Source organism: Pipistrellus hanaki, assembly GCF_964339955.1.
Source record: "Pipistrellus hanaki genome assembly, chromosome: 1".
Classification (NCBI taxonomy): Eukaryota; Metazoa; Chordata; class Mammalia; order Chiroptera; family Vespertilionidae; genus Pipistrellus; species Pipistrellus hanaki.
In genome coordinates, this window is record NC_140503.1 from 3,617,382 (window position 1) to 3,637,870 (window position 20,489).

General features: G+C 63.4%; 1 protein-coding gene across 1 annotated transcript; it reads left to right on the forward strand.

Moving 5' to 3' along the window:
- Positions 1-310: 310 nt before the first annotated feature.
- BDKRB2 (bradykinin receptor B2) lies at positions 311-19,684 on the forward strand. The gene is made up of 3 exons (XM_084898573.1): positions 311-447; positions 15,658-15,773; positions 17,243-19,684. The coding sequence occupies exons 2-3, from the start codon at positions 15,700-15,702 to the stop codon at positions 18,336-18,338; spliced, it is 1,170 nt and encodes a 389-aa protein (XP_084754699.1). The 5' UTR covers positions 311-447; positions 15,658-15,699; the 3' UTR covers positions 18,339-19,684.
- The last annotated feature ends 805 nt before the right edge of the window (positions 19,685-20,489 follow it).

Consider the following 20,489-nt stretch of genomic DNA (forward strand, 5'->3'; position numbering starts at 1 on the left):
AGCGTCCGGGGCTTAGGGAAGGGGCTGACTCAGAGCGACAGCCAGACACCTTTCCGGGCGAAGTCCAAGGCTGCCCTCAGGCTCCCCGGGAGGGCGGCCACGGCCCACCCAGGGAACCCTCCTTGGCCGACCTGGAAAGTCTTCCCCGGAGCTCCCCGAGCTCTCGGAGCGAGTGGCCGTCCCACCTGGCCCGGGACGTGATTTGGGAACGGCAGCCAGCCCAGCTCAGAGGCGGGTTGGGCGGGCGGCGGGGCTGGGCCGGAGTGGGGGGAGGAAGTGCCCAGGGGGCGGTGACGTCACAGCCCAGCCCTTGAAAGATGAGCTGTTCCTGCCAGCTCTCCAGCTCCCCTCCAGCACCTCCAAGCGGAGGGGACCGCGGGCACCCTTGCCCGACGCCGGACCAGGGAGCGACCGCCCGAGGTGCCCACGCAGCTCCCGCCGGACGAGGTGGGTGCCCGCCCGGCGCCGGTCCGCCGCCGCAGTGCCTGGGCTGGGAGGCAGCAGCCCAGCCCGGAGGGAAGGGGCGGGTGGGCGTCGCAGGGGCTGAGTTTGGGGCAAGCTCCCTTCCCGCCCCCTCCGGTCCCGGTCCCCAGAAGTGACAAGAAGGGCTTCTAGCCAGAGGAGTCGCTTGTTTGCCTTGGGCTTGCCTTCTTCCTGAATCAGGGTGCCAGGCAGCACATGTGTGCTTGTGTGTGCATGTGTGTGTGTGCCTGTGTGAGCCGTGTAGGACGGCCTCGATTGATTTTTGCTCTCCGGGGTGCCTTGGACAGAGAGCTTCAGCCCAGGAGGTGCGGCAGGGTGGGGGCTGCCGCTCGCTGGCCCTGAGTGACCTGGGACGCATTGCCCACCCTCTCTGAGCCTCGGTTTCCCCGTGTGCAGTGCGCTCTGCTGGCATGCTGCCCGGGCGGGCGGCGGCGGCGGGGTGTGATCAGGGAGGAGGGAGGGAGTTCGTGAATGTTGGTGGGTGTGCACTGAGGTGGTGATTTTAACACTCTCGCCGCTCCCCGCCCCCGACCCCTCCCGGTGCAAGACAGAGGGACGGAGAGCGCGGGCTCTGCATGCAGCCCTGGGTGGCCGTCCCGGCTCTGTCTCCATCCCCACCTAACACTTGTGACCACATTCCCCCCATGGCATGAGCCATAAAGATGGCCTGGCAGGGTGGCTGCGGAGACAGAAATGGGCTCCCGTCTGCGAAGTGCCCCACGGTATGCGGTCGGCGCTCAGTAGAGGGCGGTTAGTGGAGCTGCTGAGGCAGGTGGTGTCCCGGGCCTGGGCCCGGGGACAAGGGCGGGCGTTGCTCTCGGGGCAGGTTAGGATGTGCCTCCCTGAGTCACGGCTGCCTGGCTCCTGCAGGTCGGGAAGTGCGAGCTCTGGCCCAAGTGCGGGGCAGAGGGGCCAGGGCCAGCCCCGCCTCTCACCCCTTCTCTGAGGGCTCCAGGGGACACTGCCTTCTCTGGGGCGCACCCTCCTGCCCTCTGGGTCCTGGCAGCAGTGGGGGGATGAGTGCATCCTGTGATCGGAGCCCCACCAGCTGGAAGAAGGAGTTTGCTGTATTCCTCCTGCTCGGGGGGGGGGGGGGGGGGGGGAGTCTGGCAGGTGGGGAATGGCCAGGAGAAAGGGGTTTGGCCCCCACGCTGACTCCACAGGCAGGACCCAGGGTCTGCACCCAGCTCTGCCCGAACCCACAAAACCCCGCCGGCTCCTGCTCTTGCGGACGAGATGAGGCAGCTGAGTCTCGGGCGAGGACATAACCGAGTGTCTGGGGAAACGCCTCGACCCCTCGGGACTCAGACCTGTGGCTTATGCACAGGGGAAGGTGCCGGTGACTGAGTGTGGGCGGTGAGACCAAGGGCTGGGGATTCTGGGGGTGCCGAGCAGGGCGACAGCTATGCCACGTGGTCTCTGCTAACACACTGTGTCCGAATAGACGTTCACAGGGGTCTGAGGGGGGTGCTGAGGACTGCCGCTCTCACCTGGACTGCCTCGTGGCCCAGAGGAGCCCACCGGGGCGGGGCAGAGATCGTACAGATCTATCGGGGACTCTGGCTTCCGGAATGAAAGCACAGACCTTGTCTGTCTGTTCACAGCTGTCTCCTCAGCGCTGAGAGCTGTGCCTATCGCAGAGCTGGCTCTGTCAGTATTGCTGAATGCCTGGGTGGGTGGATGGATGGATGGATGGATGGATACAGGGATGGATGGATGGATGGATGGATGGATGGATGGATGCAGGGATGCAGGGATGGATGCAGGGATGGATGGATGGATAAATGGCTGGACAGATGACTGGATGGATGGCTGGCTGGATGGACAGATAGATAAATGAACATTGGTCACAGAGAAGCCACGAAAAGCACATGAAGTGTGTCACTACGTGAAAGAAGCCAGACTGAAAAGGCTACATGCTGTGGGATGCCTTTCCCAGAGTATATGATGCTCTGGGAAAGAAAAAACCACAGGAACCATACAATATCAGTGGCCGCCAGAGCTGGGAGCGGGAGGGATGAATGGGTGGGGCACAGAGGCTTGTCAGGGCAGTGAAACTACTGTGTGAGGCTACAATGGCGGTCCATGTCACTATACATCCCTCCAAACCCGCCGACGGTACGGCACCAAGAGCGAACCCCGCTGCCAACTGTGGGCTTCGGGGGACGATGGCATGAAAGTGTAGGTTCCTTCATTCTAATAAATGTGCCACTTGTGCGGGGGGGGGGGGGGGGGGCGCGGGGCGGGGTATATGGGAAATCTCTGTGGAGGCATTTCCCTGGACACTGTGAACCTAAAACATAAATTCTATTTAAGAAAAGAGAAACAAACGGAGCAGGCCTGCATGCTGCTTTGAGGAGTCAGAGGCTCAGGGCTATGAGTCAAATGATGGGAACTTACCAAGGCTTGATCCCCAAGTGCATCCATCAGTGCCACCCAGTCCGGGCATGCCCTGACCCCTGCCTCCCAGTCCGGGCATGCCCTGACCCCTGCCACCCCGTCCCGGCATGCCCTGACCCCTGCCACCCCGTCCCGGCATGCCCTGACCCCTGCCACCCAGTCCGGGCATGCCCTGACCCCTGCCTCCCAGTCCGGGCATGCCCTGACCCCTGCCTCCCAGTCCGGGCATGCCCTGACCCCTGCCACCCCGTCCCGGCATGCCCTGACCCCTGCCACCCAGTCCGGGCATGCCCTGACCCCTGCCTCCCAGTCCGGGCATGCCCTGACCCCTGCCACCCCGTCCCGGCATGCCCTGACCCCTGCCACCCCGTCCCGGCATGCCCTGACCCCTGCCACCCAGTCCGGGCATGCCCTGACCCCTGCCTCCCAGTCCGGGCATGCCCTGACCCCTGCCTCCCAGTCCGGGCATGCCCTGACCCCTGCCTCCCAGTCCGGGCATGCCCTGACCCCTGCCACCCAGTCCGGGCATGCCCTGACCCCTGCCACCCAGTCCGAGCATGCCCTGACCCCTGGGGAGCCGTCTCCGCGTGCATGCTCCCGCGATGGAGAGCTCACTGCTTTACCGGCAGCTCACTGTGTCTAGGGACAGTTGTCCTGTTATAAAGTTCTTTAGCCCCAGCCTGTTTTACTCAGTGGATAGACCACCAGCCTGTGGACTAGAAGGTCCCGGGTTCAATTCCAGCCTAAGGCACATGCCCAGGTTGTGGGCTCCATCCTCCCTCTCCCAGTAGGGGGTGTGCAGGAGGCAGCCAATTAATGATTCTCTCTCATCATTTATGTTTCTATATATCTCTCTCTCTCCCTTCCTCCCTGAAATCAATGAAATATATATACCAATTCGTGCACCAGTGGGGTCCCTCAGCCTGGCCTGTGGGATCGGGCCGAAAGCAGCTCTCTGACATCCCCCAAAGGGTCCTGGATTGTTTGAGGGCACAAGTCAGGCAGAGATACCCCACCGGTGCACGATGGGGCCGGGAGAGTTGCTGGAGGTTGGCCAGCCGGGGAGGGACTGTGGGAGGGCTCCAGGGTGTGTCCGGCCCATCTTGCTCAATCCCAATTGGCCGGACCCCAGCAGTAAGTTAACCAACCAGTCAGAGTGTCTGCCCCTTACTGGTCAGTGCACATCATAGTGAGCGGTTGAGTGGCCTTAGCATATCATTAGCATATCACGCTTTGATTGGGGCATGGGGCTTGGGGTGTAACCACGTTTACAGCCAGGCATTAGCACACAGCTCGGTCTCCCGCTGGCTCTCTGATGCTCGGGGAGGAGAGGGAGGAGCAGAAGGCGGTGTGTGCTGTGCGGAGAACCACAGTCATGTGCTGGACAGAGCGCTCCGGGCGCCACTTCACTGGATGGTCAAGGGCCCCGGGCAGCCACAGTTGAGCCCAGCATCCCAGCCTTTCCATGGGCGTGCTGTGGGGGAGGCTCTGCCGGCTGGGGTGTCCATCAGCCCCAGAAAGGTCTCCTTCCCTCCTGGCCCCATTCCCTGGCGGTGTCCTGTGTCCCTGAGCAGAAGAGGCCTCCGCTACATAAAGGCGGGTAGCACCGAGCTAGCACTCCTGCCCAGGCCACGGCCCAGGCCTGGGGCTCCCCCGTCTCTGCTGCCTCGGGCACATGCCCGGCCCAGTCGGAGTCCGTGGGCACCACGCTCACAGGGGCGCCACGGAGTTAGCCGCCGGCGTTGGGAAGAGGGTCCATCTTTAAGAAGGAAAACATTTCCAGTGAGCGTTCAGATTCCCGGCTTCTCTGAAAACGCAGGCGGGTCTGGCCAGGCCGAACTAGACCCTCCCACCGGTCACAGGCAGCCCGGTAGGTGAGGCCCGGGTCCTCCTGGAGCCCGGAGTGCCTGCCCCTCCCAGCCCAGCATCTGCTCTCTCCTCCAGCCCCACCTGGCCCGGGCCCTGGGCATTGGCATTGAGACCCTGCTGTGCACCTCAGACCTTGGGAGGCGTGTGCCAAGGAAGGGCCGCCGAGGAAGAGCCGAGCCAGTCACAGCTGGCAGGACGAACTTCCTGGGAGCAGATGTGCAAGGGTTTCCCCCGCACACACCCCCTCCTCAGGTGCTCCCCCGAAAGAAAACCCTGCAAAGGGAAGGGAAAGGCGGCCCCTCCGCACAGCGGGCCCGAGGGGTCAGACTGTAAAACAGGCTGCAGAGTGCCTTCAACACTGAGCAGCACCCGGGCCTGGAGCAGGGACAGCCAGCAGAAACCAGGAGGAGGGCAGGACTCTCCTGAAAAAAGAAAGGAAAAGCCAGCATGAAACAGGACAAACTGAACGGTTAAAGGTGCTGAGCACAGGGGCTCACACATATAAATACACACACACACACACACACACACACACCCATACATGCATGCATACACACATATACATCAATGCACACACATACCCATACTCCATACACACACAGACACGGACACTAATTTGCATATTACGTGCATATATATATATATATATATATATATATATGCCTAATATGCAAATTGTCCCCTTGGGAGTTTGACCAGGAGACTGGGGTTCGATTGCTCGCTATGATGTGCACTGACTACGGGAGGGGGGGTTGCAGAACAAAGGAAGGCCCCTGCGGGCAGCTGGAAGGCTCCTAGGGACCCTGATCACCAGCCAGGCCTAGAGACCCTAACCGTGCAGGAATTTCATGCACCAGCCCCCCCTCTATATATATATATATATATATATATATATATATATATATATATATATATATACACATACATACACACACACACACACACACACACACTGCCTCTCTGCAGCCTGCATGTCCCCACGGCCAGCTTGTGTCACATCTAGAACGTCCACGTCCGAATTGTCTTTGTGGGCAGGTTTTGAGTTCTTTCTCCTGAAGGACTAGGGGAAGCGAGGGTGGGTCCAAATGGGGGAGGGGTGCAGTGGGGTGGACAGGGCCCGGGACTGCCCAGTGCACACGGAAGTCTAGCTCAGCCCCACCTAAAACTGCCCTAGTACCCCCTGGCCAACCAGCTAGGCAGGGCGGTGTCCCCACGTGAGAAATTGGCTTCAGGGTGAGCAGGGAGTCAGTCGGAGGCTGAGCTGGGCTGGGCCCTGGGCTGGGTCTTCCCAGGAGGACACCGCACCTGCCGGACAGGTGGAAGTGTGGCTGGGACTCCTGAGGGTGCTCAGCCGGAGCGGAGAGCAGCCCGGCTGCTGGGGGAGCAGGAGGGGCTGGGGCTGGAGATGCCGCTGGGAGCTGAGCTCCCCGCCGACCGGACGCCTTGTGCGCCCCCGGCAATGGGTCCAACTACGAGATAAACATCAGACACAGGGACATTCCTTGCAGGCGGCCTGGGGATTTTTCCCAGAGCCTGTTTGGACTGTGGTGGCCGAGGGCCTGGGGTCACCCGGGGCAGTCACAGTTTGTGGGTTTGGGGAGCGTAAAATAGACCTTTAATCCTGAGGCAGGGAAAGGAACTGAGGGCTCTCGAGATTTTGGGAGCCAGGTTGAGGGGGAGCGTATCTCTCGGAGTCCTGGCCACCACCTGCAAGCAGGCAGTACTGCTCCCTGTCCTACAGGTGCGGAGACCTCAGGGAGGTGCCCCTCAAAGCCACGTCGTTCACAAATGGCAGCGCCGGGATCCGAATGGCCCCGGTGTGATGGATCCCCCAGGCTCTTTTGTTACGCAGCAGGCCTGACAGGGCGGCCAGGGAGGCGGCTGGATCAGCCAGAGTGGGGGCGGGGAAGCGGCAGGCAACATACCAAGGCAGAAACACCAGCCGGCTTCGGGGTTTCTGCAGCGGCAGAGACTTCAGACCCAACGGGGCAATGGCAGGCTCGGCGGAGAAACAGGGGTGGCCTGAGTGGCCCTTTGTGATGGGGGCAGGGCCTCAAACCTGTCACCTCTGTACCCACCAGGGAAAACCTCTCGGGGACCGAAGCCAGGCCATGGGGGGTTTGCTTCTGCCCCTTCCTTGGCTTCACAGGGACTCCCACCTTCAGTTCGAACCCTGGGACCAGGCATGGCGTCTGCAGCCCCGCGGGAGCCCTCTCCTCCCCCAGCTCCCTCTGCTTTCCCCCACGGAGTCCACCTGCACAGGGCCCGGGTGGTCCGGTAAAAACAGAACGCCAAGGCAGAAATATTCATAAATACTCCAACGCTCCCGCTGACATGAAAACAGGATTGTGCAAATATTTACCGGTTTTTCCTGTAAACAAATCCTTTCTTGGCCGGTTATCGTTCTTACGTAAACTAGCCCATATTTCACTCCCTGCTCTTGAAAAATCGGAGAAAACACTTGGCTTGTGTGCACATTTTTATTACAAAAGTTAATACGTGCTGGTCATAGGAGAATTGGAGGCTACTGCAAAGAATGAAAAGGGAACAACGGAGAGCCCCCAGCCCCCAGGCGACCAGCGAGAGCACGCATGGGCATGTTGCCTTCCTTCCGGAGTTTGCCTACCGCGTCCTCATGCACCTTAGTGCCGGCTTTTTTTTTTTCACTTGACGCAGTACCAGAAGTGCTCTCCGTTTTCTGGCGAATTCTCTGGAGCATCATTTCCCACATACGCAACTAGTTCCCTGGCTCTCAACATTTCGGGCCTTCTAATTCCCTCAGCTACCAGATGCTAAGCCGCTCTCCGCATCGCCCCGTCCTGTGGATTATTTTCAGAAATACCAGCCAAAAAGGAAGTGGCGGGTGTTTCTGTTGTTGTTTTGTTTTGTTTTTGAGGTCCTTGATTTGCTTCTCCGAATGACCCAAAAACTGAATTTTCTGGAGACAGTCTTGGGGGCACTCCCCCTCCCCGGTCCGACCCTCTTCAGGAAGGATGTCTGGCAGCCACCGCTGGCTCCGCGGTCTGTCCCTGGCCCGCAGCGCTGGCTGACCAGATGGCTTTCCTGCCGTCTGGGCCCCGTGGGCTCCGGCAGGAACCGGGCCGGGCAGCCAGCGGCTGGAGCCGGAGCTGGCGTCTCATGGGCCACAGGCTCCCGCTAATTGTCACGATCCCTGACGTGGATCGGCACCTGCGAACCCATTTCGCTGCTAGGAAATGAGGCTCTGAGAGGTGAGGGGCCCCTTCCCGGCGCCCGGCTCCCAGCAGAGCCGTGGGAAGGTGAGCAGCTTGGCACGGCCTCTGCCTGGCACTGAGTCACGGCGGGCCACGTGGGCCCCTCTGAGGCTTTGGTTTCTGGTCCCCAAACTGAAAGGCAGGAGCTACGCAAGCCGGAGCGTGTCAGTTCTCCTCCGCCCCCGCTCAGGAAGCGGAACCCCCCCTGCCTCCGCACAGAAACCATCACCCCGGGCCCTGCACCCCCAGGCAGTCCGTGACGGCCTCTGTGCCCGCGGGGCGGCAGCGGGCCTCTGCAGGGCACAGCTCTCCTGCCCCAGCCGGAGGAAGGCGGCAGGGGAGGAGGGAGGGAGGAAAGGGCCTCCATGCACACCCGGGCTGAGGCCCCCTGTGCTGCACGGTGGGCTGGCTCAGGGACCGTCGGAACTTCACTTTCCCCCTGAAATGGGGTCCCGCCCGGTAACCCTCGTGCAGTGCTGCCCGGGAGGGAGGGGCTCCGGTCCTGGGTCTCCCGACAGGCCGTCGGCATCTCCGGTACCTTTGCATCAGATGGACTCAATCTTTGTGTCTGAAACCAGGAGGGCTAAGGCAGCCACACAGAGACCTCGGGCTTACATCCAGGGGATTTAAGGAATCTTGGTCCCCATTCACCAGAAGCGTAGCCCAGACTCTGTTTGAACCCGTCCGGGGACGGGGAGCTCACCACTGCAAAGCACGTGCGACCCAGTGGCCACGCACTGAGCAGCTATGCTGGGCCGCCGGGCCGGGCCGGGCCGGGTCCTCAGAAGAGCAAGGACCGCACCGGCACCCGAGGGACCAACACTGGCAACCGGGGTGGGAGTAGAGAAAAGAAGCAGTGTGTGTGCGTGCATGTGTGTGCATGTGGGTATGTGTCTCTGTGTGTGCATGTATGTGCATGCATGTGTATATGTATCTGTGTATGTATGCCTGTGTATGTATGTCTCTGTGTGTGTCTTTGTGTGTATCTCTGTGTGTCTAGTGTCTGTGACTGTGTATCTATGTGTGCCTGTGTGTATTTGTGTGTGTGTTTGTGTGTGTATCTGCGTGTGTCTGTGTCTGTCTGTGTATCTGTGTGTGTGTGTATCTGTGTGTGTTTGTGTGTGTATCTGTGTGTGTATCTGTATGTGTGTGTCTGTGTGTGTATCTGTGTGTGTCTGTGTCTGTGTGTCTGTGTGTCTGTGTGTCTGTGTGTGTCTGTGTCTGTGCGTGTATCTGTGTGTGTCTGTGTATTTATCTGTACGTGTGTGTGTGTCTGTGTGTATGTGTGTGTGTTTGTGTGTGTATCTGTATGTCTGTGTCTGTGTGTGTTTGTGCTGGGGGTGATCACCCGGGTCCCCATTAGCAGTCTGTGACCTCGGGTGAATCGCTCTCTGACCCCTGGTCTGTACAATAGACATAACCGGCCCAGGAAGGACAGTCGCCTCTCCCTCCCTCCCCGGCCCCTCCCTCCCGGCACCCCCTCCTTCACTGAAAAGATGAACCATTTTGCCCAGCGGCTAAGGCGCCTGCCCCAGCCGCCAGCCAGAGGAACCCCGCCAGGGCCCGCCTCGGGGGCTCCCGGTCCAGGCGTGCGGTGGGCCCTGTGCTGGGACTCGGGCTTCCCCGGTCCTGGAGAGTCCGGCCGGTCCCAGGGCAGGTCAGCTCTGAGACACATGCTCCCCCCTCCCCCCCCCCGCCCCCCACTTCCTGGAAAAGGCGGGGTGTGGGCAGGCCCAAGAGCTCTGGAATTGGAAGGATGACTCCCTGGATCCCAACAGCTCACCTCCCGCGGCAGAGCTGGGCAGAGGCCCCGGCCACGGCGCTGCTTTGACTTGACTGTGGCTTTGGCTCGGGCAGGCCTGCCGGGTGGGGCCGGGACCCGGGATCCTTGGAGCTTTCGGGGCGCAGGGCAGGGAGGCTGCGCCGCTCCCGGTGAAGGGGGACGTGCTGGGACGCATCCCGCCATCTTAAGTGTCTCTGGTGCCAGTGAGAGAGAAATGAACCTGGGAAAACAGCACGCCAATCCCACTGCTTCTACTTGCCTGCTTCTCAGCTCGGGGAGCTGGCCGCTTCCCCAGGCAGCGATGTTCTCTCTGGGGACCTGCTGGGCACAGGCCTCCAGAACCAGCTATTACTGCCCGTTCTCCCCGGGAAGGCCCAGCGATGCCGAGGCGTTTATCCGGGTCCCGCCTGGAACTCAGGGATGGGGGCGGGCCTGGCCCCCGGGCTCTGGAGCTCAGACAAGGCTCCTCCCACCTCTTTGCTAGAGTCTCCGACGAGGAGGGATCTCTGCCGGCCGAGAGGTCAGGGAAGGCTTCCCGGAGGAGGTGACCATGGAGATGCCCTTAAAGACGGCACTGGGATGTTGCTTGGTGCCCCAATTCGTTGTGTCCTGCCTGCCACGTCTGTGCTCTTTCCTGCTCTGCCTCACAGTGAGCATGGCAAAGGGGAATATACACTAACTGGATGGATGGATGGATGGATGGATGGATCAATGGATCGATGGATCAATGGATGAATGAATGACTGGGCAGGAAGGCCACCCCCAGAGGCCAGCAGCAGCGGGAGAGTTCCCTGCAGAGCCGAGGGCATCTTGTGAGGAGTCTCAGGTGCCTAACATCTCTGGCCCCGAGGCTTGTTTTGCTCTGCAGCTGGCCCGGAGGCTCCGTTTATTGTGTCTTCCCTTGTTTTGTAAACCAGGCTGGGTGACCAGAGGTCACGGCACACACTTGCGTGTGGCCGAGGAGCCGGGCCGGCCGCCAGCTTGGCGGAGGCCCCTGGCCGGCCGCCCTCTCCTCCCAGCCCAGCAGGGCCTGTCTCCCGGCCCCCGGCCCTCCAGGGAGCGGGCGCCTGCGGCTGGGAGCATGCTCTTCAGCACGCCCAGGCCTGCGGGCCCGGCGACCTCGTGTCTGGTGAGCACCCCCGCTGTGCCCGTGGCCTTGGCTTTTGCTCCGTTGCAAGAATATTTTGTTGGTGGTGGTGGTGATGGTGATTTTTTTTAATTTTATTTATATCAGAGAGGAAGGGAGATGGAGGGAGAGAGAAGCATCACTGATCGGCTGCCTCCTGCACGCCCCCTGCTGGGGATCGAACCCACAACCCAGGCATGTGCCCTGACCAGACCAGGAATCGAACCATAACCTCCTGGTTCATAGATCGACGCTCAACCACTGAGCAATGACGGCTGGACACAAGAATTTCTACATGCCCCTCTTCATAAATTACTCACTTGCTCTGGACAGAAACTCTGGGGCACAGGAAGCGGGAGAGGACACCTTTGCCATCCACCCAGGGCAGCGGCTCTGGGGGCTTCAGCCTGGCCTGGGCGGCGGGCATGGGGCCTGGGGTGTAACCACGTTTACAGCCAGGCGATAGCACACGGCTCTGGGGGCAGGAGTAGGATGATAAAAAATAAAAACAAAGCAGGAGGTCTGGGGACCAGGATTCCACGACCTGGGCTCACGGCAGGGCTCTGCCACGCACCGGCCGCGTCCTGGGAGAACGGCCACCTCTCTGGGCTGCGGTGGCCTGTCTCTGAGGGAACTGAGACAAGTGTCCAGAGCTTCCCACGCGGCTACCCAGGGTTCTGGCAGGGTGGCCAGGGACAGTGCTGGACAGGAACCCCACCCTTCCCTTCCCTGAGCCCTTTCCAGGCCTGGAAGTGCCCCAGACCCCAGTCATCTCTGACCTGGACCAGAGCCGACTAACCACGGTGCTACACTGGCCAGGGCAGAACTCCGGGAGACTTTATTATGTTTAAATGCTCTTTAGTGTGGTCATGTTCATTTTAAACCCAAAGGGGAGACCTTTTTTTTTTTTTTAAGTGGAAGGAGTGGTGTCCGGATGTCAGATAAAGTTGCTCATTCATTAAAACTACAGAACCCAAGGCCGGGGCCAGGCACAAAGCACTGCTGAGCAGAGTAGCCTACCCACAATGCACAGGGACGAGGGACAGAGGACGAGGGGCCCTGGGTGTGGAGGGGAGCAGGTCGGCGAGGCTGCTCTGACCTCTGCTGGGGAACGCAGGCGAGTGAGGGGCTCCGCCCAGAGCCCGCTCCCCTCTCTCCCCCCACCCCCGCGCTCCCCTGCAAATGCTTCCAACACCCCAGGCTCCTGCTGTCCAAATCCTGGCAGGCCCACGAATGTGTGAGGTGGAGCCGAGCCCAAGCTCTCAGTTCCGGGACCCGAGCTCACGTCCCGGGACCCGCCGCCCCTCCTCAGGCCGCTCAGGTCTGTTTGCAGAGCTAAGGACACCGGGCAGCTGCACGGAGGCCGAACTCCCCCTCCTGAGGCTGATCCGGGCCCCGGGCCCCTCCCTGCCCCACCGGCACTCGCTGTGGCCTGAGGGTCCCCCTGTGACCACACACAGAGGGCGTCCTGGCTCGATTGTTCTATAGGTCAGGTTTCAGAGCGGCCCCCACTGGCCAGCCCCCAGGGGAAGCCAGGCGGCAGAGAGCCTGGTGGGCACCACCACCACTACCACCCTCCCGCCCCCGCGGGCCCCCCCCCCGCCCCCCTGCAGGGTCCAAGGGGTGTGGCCTGACCGGGGGCAGCCCTCAGCAGCTCCCACGGAGGTCCTGCCCCCACGCACCCACGCGGGCAGGAAAACATTTATCTGGGGAGGCGTTGGGGAAGGGGCGGAGCCGTGACTCAGGAGGCCTCGGTGCGGTCTAGCTCGGGCCCTGACCCCGACGTGCTGGGTGGTCTGGGAGGTTGCACTTCTTTATGGAGCAACTGTTTGTGGGTTTTGTTTTGTTTTGCTTTTTAAGAGGTTGAGATGCAGCCCAGCTGGTGTGGCTCAGTGGTTGAGCATGGAATCATGAACCAGGAGGTCACAGTTCAATTCCCAGTCAGTGCCCACCTCACCACGCCACGCTCACCCACCGAACTCCTTTAAATGCCTCTCTGACCGCTGGCCTGATAACCCCAGGATACGTGAGTCAGGGTCCCAGGAGGAAAGAGGCGCTGGGTCCTGTGGAGGGTGGGCTCAGAGGGCCTGCTGGCAGTGTGGACAGCATGCGGGCACCACAGGGGCCCCAGGGCCTGAGCTGGCAGCCAAGGTCCCGCTCCAGCCGCCCGCCCTCCTGCCTGAGGCCTGAGCTCGCAAGAGGGGGCCTCACCAGCCAGACAAGGACCCTGACAGCCAGCCCTGAGGCCCCGGGAGGGGGCTGGGAGGCAGAGGCCCCTCCTCACTCCCTCTCTCCGCCTCCTGCTGGGGCCCCCACTGGCCAGCCCCCAGGGGAAGCCCAGAGGCCCTCCAGGGTCTGCGGGGAGCATGGCCTCAGCAGCTCCCACGGAGGTCCTGCCCCAGGCAGGCACGCAGGCAGGCGGGCATGCACACACGCACAAACACAAACATGCACACACACACACATACACAAACATGCACGTGTGCACATACATAAACACACACACATGCGTGCATGCACGCACCCACCTCCAAACAGACACAGAGAAGCCCTAGAATGGCCTCCGCCTCCCACTTCCCCGGGTCCTCAGCCCTCCGGCCTCCGGGCAGCTGGGAAATGAGAGCTTTGAAAATGAGAGCAATGTCTGCAGCCATTAGCAAGCAAGTAGGGGCCAGCTCGGCCGGCTCCCCACATCTGGGGTCCCCCGGCCAGGACCACCCCGTGGGGAACCCTGGGCTCCTGGCCAGGTGACGCTCGCAGGCCCTGGGGTCCCTGTGCAGCATCACTGTCCGCGAGGAGACGGGGGCCCTGCCAGCAGCTGAGGCCCGTGGGCCAGAGGGGAGCCCCAGGGGGGCGGGAGGCCTGGCTTCCCTCTGCCCCCTGACCTCGGCAGCTGAGGAATGAATGGCTGCAGCACATGGCTCCGTGCACTTCCTCCCCCGGGGCAGCCTGGCCCCGCCGGACGTGACACCTCCGGCCTCTCCCTCCGGGGCCCCCGCCTCCTCGGGATCAGGACACGGCTCTCAGACGTCCGTCCGTCCCCAGGCCTGGCCTCGGCCCTGCGGGGGTTCCTGCCTCGTTAACGAGCGCCCATTGACCGCGTTCCCTCGCGTCCTGCTTGCCAACGGGGTTTGTTTCTAACGTGTCCCATTCCTGGACCAATTTCCCCGGCCTCATCGCCTCCGCCGCCGCTGAGCTGGGACAGCTGTGCGCGTTCGCAGACCCGAAGGGGGCGGCAGGTCGAGGTACACCCGTGCACACGGCCCCACGGGGTCCTGGGAGAGCCCAGGGGTGGCCCGGGAGGGGGAAGCCCCGCCTCCAGGTGTGCCAGCGGGGCGCGGGCCGGCGGCCGCCCCCCTGCACCCCTCCTCCTCGGCAGGGCCGGCGTGCAGCGGGCCTCCCTCCGGGTGCGGCCAGGCGGGAGGGCAGAGACAGGCTCTGGCCCGGAGCCGCTGGGCAGGAGGGCTTCCCCCGTGGCTGGGACCAGGTGAGGCCGGTGGTGGCGGCAGCCACAGGTGGAACCCACCTCCCTCCTCACACTCATTCCGTCCGAGTTCCCGTCTCATTCGTCCCCGTCACATCCCGTGAGCCTGCGCGCCCGCAGGCCCTGCCCTGCACACCATTCACACCCGCACCTGCCCACTGCCCACTGCCCACTGCCCACCTGCCCATTGCCCACTGCTCAGCTGTCCACCTGCCCTCTGCCCACCTGCCCACTGCCCACCTGCCCACTGCCCCTGCTCAGCTGTCCACCTGCCCACTGCCCACTGCCCACTGCCCACCTGCCCACTGCCCACCTGCCCACTGCCCACCTGCCCTCTGCCCACCTGCCCACTGCCCACCTGCCCACTGCCCACTGCCCACTGCCCACCTGCCCACTGCCCACTGCCCACCTGCCCACTGCCCAGCTGACCATTGCCCACTTGCCCACATGCCCACTGCCCACTGCCCACTGCCCAGCTGTCCACCTGCGCACTGCCCCCTGCCCCCTGCCCAGCTGCCCACCTGCCCTCTGCCAACCTGTCCACTGCCCACCTGCCCACTGCCCACTGCCCACCTGCTCACTGCCCACCTGCCCATTGTCCACCTGCCCACTGCCCACCTGCCCATTGCCCACCTGCCCACCTGCCCACTGCCCACCTACCCACTGCCCACCTGCACCTCACACCGGAAGGGCCAGGTCTGGTGGCCTGATCCTGTGTCTCCACGTCAGCCACCCCGTCTCCCCTTCCCAGGAGAGGGCAGCCCCTGGGGAAGGGGGGGAGCTGGGCACCTCCTCTTCCTCCTGCCCAGCCCCTCCGTGTCCAACCTGGCACCGGGCAGGCCAGTTCGTCTCTGAAAGCCTCCTCCAGGACCCACCCCCGGCTCTCCCTGTGTCCACGCTGACCCCTCCCACCCCCCGCAATCCCGTCTCCCGCAGCCACGCCCGGCTGCATCCACACCGGCTCCCCCTGCGGGGCCTCTGCTGCTGCTCCGGCCAGACATCCGCTCCACCCAGTGCCGCCGTCCCCGTCCATCCGCCACCTCGGTCCCGTCACCCCCGCGGCCCCGGCTGACGGCTCCGGTCCGCGTGCGTGCTGAGCGGCCGTTAGATCACGGGCTGTGAATGACGGTTCCCCGAACGGCAGGCTCCTGGCGGCAGGCGCTGGGCTTCCTCGTCCGCACCCAGCGCCGGCAGACCTGCTGCGGGAGGACCCCGCTCCCTCCTCGGGGAGCACGCGTGTGTTCTGTCCCCGCCTGCCACTCACCCCTTTCCCTTCCAGGCGGCCCGGCGAGGCCTCGCTCACGTCCCGCTCGGAGTCCAAATGTTCTCCCCCTGGAAGAGGCCGGTCTTCCTGTCTGTCCATGAAGAGCCGGTGCCCACCGCGGCCTTCTTCAGGTGAGCAGCGCCCCTCCACTCCCATCCCCGGGGGCGGGGGCCCCTGGGGGGCGCTCAGGGCCGCACGGGGCAGCCCTCTCCTGGCCCTCAGGGGAAGCAACAGGTGATGTGAACGTCAGAGGAACCCCTCCCGGGGCCAGGGGGCCGGGCTTGCCTCCCCCGGGGCCTGCTGGGCCGGGCGAGGGGGGGGGGTTAGGAGGGTGGTGGGGGCAGTGGGCAGCTCTGTGGGGTGTGGGGAGGGGTGTGCAAGAAGAGGACACATTTCTGGGGGTCATACGTGAGCTATCCTGGATGAACTTGGACATGAAGTCAACACCCAGGCGTCCCAAGGAGATGCGCCAGGTCGCCGTGGAGACGGGATGTGGCCAGCCCCTGGCTGACATCTGGTGGAAGGCCAGGACCCTGGAGAGAGAGAGGGCATGGGGGACTCTGTCCCGAGTAGAAGCAGCAGAAGAGGAGGGTCAGCCCTGAGGGGGCGAGGGCCAGCCTGGCCTCTGGGGCCTGTGGTGGGTGTGGCCTACGGAGGCCATGACAGAGGGCCTTCGGGGCTGGGCCTGTGGCTGATTCCCACGGATGCCCCCCAGGCCACCCCCTGGCCGTCCTGCAGCCCCGAGCCCACCGGCAGGGCCCCTGCGGGCTGAGGCGTGTCTGTGGGCGCTCACAGGTAGCCTCTGGGGGTCCGTGTCTGAGCGGGGCCCGGGGAGCCCGGTCCCCGTGGCTGCAGGGAGGGGCCACGCTGGACGAGGGCTGTCTCCTGGGACCTGCCTGTTTGCCCAGGGCAGGAATCTGAGGCCCCGGAGACCCCCTCCCTGCTCCCTGACGTCGGGGCCTCAGCGGCCGGTGTTCCTGGGGTGAGCCACTGCGTCCACATGGAAACAGGCCGTCCATGGGTCTGCGCTGCCTGCCACTACGAGCCAATTCAGCAGAGACGGGGTTGGATCATTCCCGTCTACCAGGAGAAAGGGCGGGCGGCGGGGCCGCAGTCTGAGCCAGGCTGGGCTCTTCCCGTCTGGCATGATATCACGTTTCTGTCCTAATAAATTAATTACCTGGGGCCAGACCGCGGGAGGCTGAGCGGTGAGCGGCCTCCGGGAAGGGCCCACGCGATGCGGAAGGAATGTGCTCCGGATCCTCCCATCACGGAAACTCCACGGAGGCCCGGGTCCAGGCCTCGTGATGGCTGGTGCCCGGGATGGATGCTGGCCTGGGAAACACCCCCTCGGAGCCGCGAGACCAGGAACAGGGGCCGCCTGTTTAGGCGGGAGGCACCCCCCATCCCCCGGACCCGGGAGTCAGGTGCCTGAACGGAGGCTGGGCCTGGCCGGCTGCAGAGCGGGCCCCGTTCCCCCCGTGACTGTGTCCTCCCTCCCGCCTTCCGCAAGCCGACCGAGGGCTGCCCCTCCTCCCGCCTCCATCGTGCCTCCTCCCCGGTGACCCGGGGGTGTGACCGCCCGCCCCCTCTCTTTCAGCTTGGACATGCTCAACCTCACCGCGCAGGCCCTGCCGCCCGCCAACGGGACCCCGGCGCTGGGCGGCGGCTGCCCGCCCGAGGAGCTGTGGGGCTGGCTCAACAGCGTGCAGGCGCCCTTCCTGTGGGTGCTGTTCGTGCTGGCGCTGCTGGAGAACGTCTTCGTGCTCGGCGTCTTCGGGCTGCACAAGAGCCGCTGCACCGTGGCTGAGGTCTACCTGAGCAACCTGGCCGCCGCCGACCTGCTGCTGGCCTGCGGGCTGCCCTTCTGGGCCGTCACCATCGCCAACAACTTCGACTGGCTGTTCGGGGAGGCGCTGTGCCGCACGGTGAACACGCTGGCCTACATGAACCTGTACAGCAGCATCTGCTTCCTCATGCTGGTGAGCATCGACCGCTACCTGGCGCTGGTGAAGACCATGTCGGCCGGCCGGCATCGCGGCGTGCGCTGGGCCAAGCTCTACAGCCTGGTGATCTGGGGCTGCGCGCTGCTGCTCAGCTCGCCGATGCTGGCCTTCCGCACGCTGCGGGACTACCGGGACGAGGGCTACAACGTCACGGCCTGCATCATCACCTACCCGTCCCGCGCCTGGGAGGTGTTCACCAACGCGCTGCTCAACCTGGTGGGCTTCCTGCTGCCACTGGCCGTCATCGGCTTCTGCACCGTGCGGATCATGCACGTGCTGCGCAACAACGAGATGCAGAAGTTCAAGGAGATGCAGACGGAGCGGCGGGCCACGGTGCTGGTGCTGGCCGTGCTGCTGCTCTTCGTGGCCTGCTGGCTGCCCTTCCAGGTCAGCACCTTCCTGGACACGCTGCTGCGCCTGGGCGTGCTGTCCGGCTGCCGGGACGAGCACGTGGTGGACGTGTTCACGCAGGTCGCCTCCTACGTGGCCTACAGCAACAGCTGCCTCAACCCGCTGGTCTACGCCATCGTGGGCAAGCGCTTCCGCAAGAAGTCCCGCGAGGTGTTCCAGCGCCTGTGCCGGCGCGCCCAGCCCGGCCCGGCCGAGAGCTCCATGGGCACGCTGCGCACCTCCATCTCCGTGGAGCGGCAGATCCACAAGCTGCCGCGCTGGGTGGGGAGCAGCCAGTGAGCCGGGGCCCGCCGGGGCCGCCCCGAGCGCGGGAGGGTCTTGGGTGGACAGCTGCTCCGGGGTGTGCCTCGCGAGGGCGGCAGCCACTTCCCCGTGAGCCCGGCCGGCCGCGGGCCGGTGCCTGCAGGGAGCTCAGCTGCAAGGATGGGTGACCCCGCCCGCCCGCAGGCCTTCGAGCGCACGGCGGCATTACCGTTCTTCCTCGCTGCACCGCCGGGCCCGTCTGCTCCCTCCCGGGAGTGGGGGGGCCTGGGGCCAGGACAGGGTGCCTGAGCGCTCCTCCCCGCCCCCGCGTGACAGCTCGGAGCTCCCGGAGAACCCGTGCCCGGCTGAATTTCTGCCTGGGGTCTCTTTCGCCCTCTCGGGCAGGACTTTGCGGGAGGATTCCTCGGGTCAGTGGGGGTGGACCTCGCAGAGTCCCCGCTGAGGCCCCGGGAGTCAGGGCGCGGTCACTCGCCTTGCCCTTGGACAAGGAGGCTGTGCCCAAGAAGAACCCAGTACTAAGCGCTGACCCAGCGCTGCCGTCTGCGGGCCCGGGGAGGACAGAGAAGGCGTGGCCTCCGTCTGGAGGAGCTCACCGGCTCGCGAGGGGACCACTGAGCGCTGGGCCAGAGCAGACGGGGAGGAGCCTGGCTCCCCAGCGCTCCCACCACCCGTCACACATCCCCTGGTCCCTGCCTCGGTTTCTCCCTCTGTGACACGAAGTGGTGAGGACTCAAGGAGGACACCAGCACAGAAGGACTTTGGAGAACAATGGTGCTACGTACCTGTGAGGCGTCCTTACACACAGAGAGCGGGGTCTGGGGCGGCCGGAACCCGGGGGGCCAGGAGGATCTGAGCCCATAAATCCCGCCCCTCCAGCTGCAGGCTTCATGACCAGAAGATTCCCTCCCCATGCCAGCCCTGCCCTGGCCGGCCACCGCCCTCTGCCCGGGACACAGGCGCACTTGTGGCTGGAAAAGGGAAATGGAGTGAGAAGGAGCCACCATCTGCCAGCAGGAAGCTAAGCCACGCGTGCACTGCGAGTGGAAGGAGAAGAGGCCGTGCTTGGCCAGCGTGGCCCCCACGCGTCCATGGGGGTGTGGGGGTCGAAGGGGCTCCTGTGAGCAGAGCCGCGTCACAGCCCCGGGGCCCCTAGTGGACAGCTGACCACGTGGGGTCCGAGCAGCGGTCATCCTACGGGAGGGAGCCGCCTGAGGGTCATGTTGCTACCTCGCTAAAGAGCCTCTGTCCCAGGAGAGCCCCCTGAGCGGTTAGTCTGTCAAGAGGCACATTTCACATACAAGGAGAGAGGGGTGGGCAGTGTCCGCGTGTCTGTCCGTACGCGTAATAAATGGAGGAGTGTTTGCAGAGTTCCTTCTTTCTTTTGTTTCCGCCCCCAGCCCCTGAGCTCCCTGGGGACACCGGCGGTCGGAAGGAAGCCGTGGGGTTTCCATCTATTTCCGCCGAAGCTCCTTTAGGGCGTTTGCCCTGTGGACCAGCTTTTACCCGAGGTTGCATATCCTATAAGTAAAAGAATGCTAGTTACTTATACCCAATACGTGTACTTATGAGCACATATTACAGTGCACACCCTGAAATACACACAAGTAGAAATTCAAGGGGACCAAATGGATTGGGATATTTGCCCCGTCCTGCGTGTCTACTCTGGTGACTCATTACCAAGCTCCGCCAGGTGTCTGTGGGGCCCAAGAGGCCCCAGAATCACAGAGATGCAGAGACTCCAGCGTTCATGTGTAACACCTACTTATATTATATAAATTTTTGTATGTATTATATATTTACTAGAGGCCCAATGCATGAAATTTGTGCATGGGTTCTGGGATGTCCCCTCAGCCCAGCCTGCACCCTCTCTAATCTGGGACCCCTCAGAAGATGTCCGACTGCCAGAATAGGCCCAAACCTGGGGATTGAGCCTAAGCTAGCAGTCGGACATCCCTCTCACAATCTGAGACCACTGGCTCCTAACTGCCTAATCGCCCCTAACTGCCCCTTCTGCTGGCCTGGTCACTCCCAACTGCCCACCCCTGCCAGCCTGGTTGCCCCTAAGTGCCCCCCTCCTGCATCCCTTTCCCTTAGTAGATCTCAGATTCCACCTGTTCCCTGATGCATCTTCTTTTTCCATGTCTAGCCATCATCTCTACGTCTCTC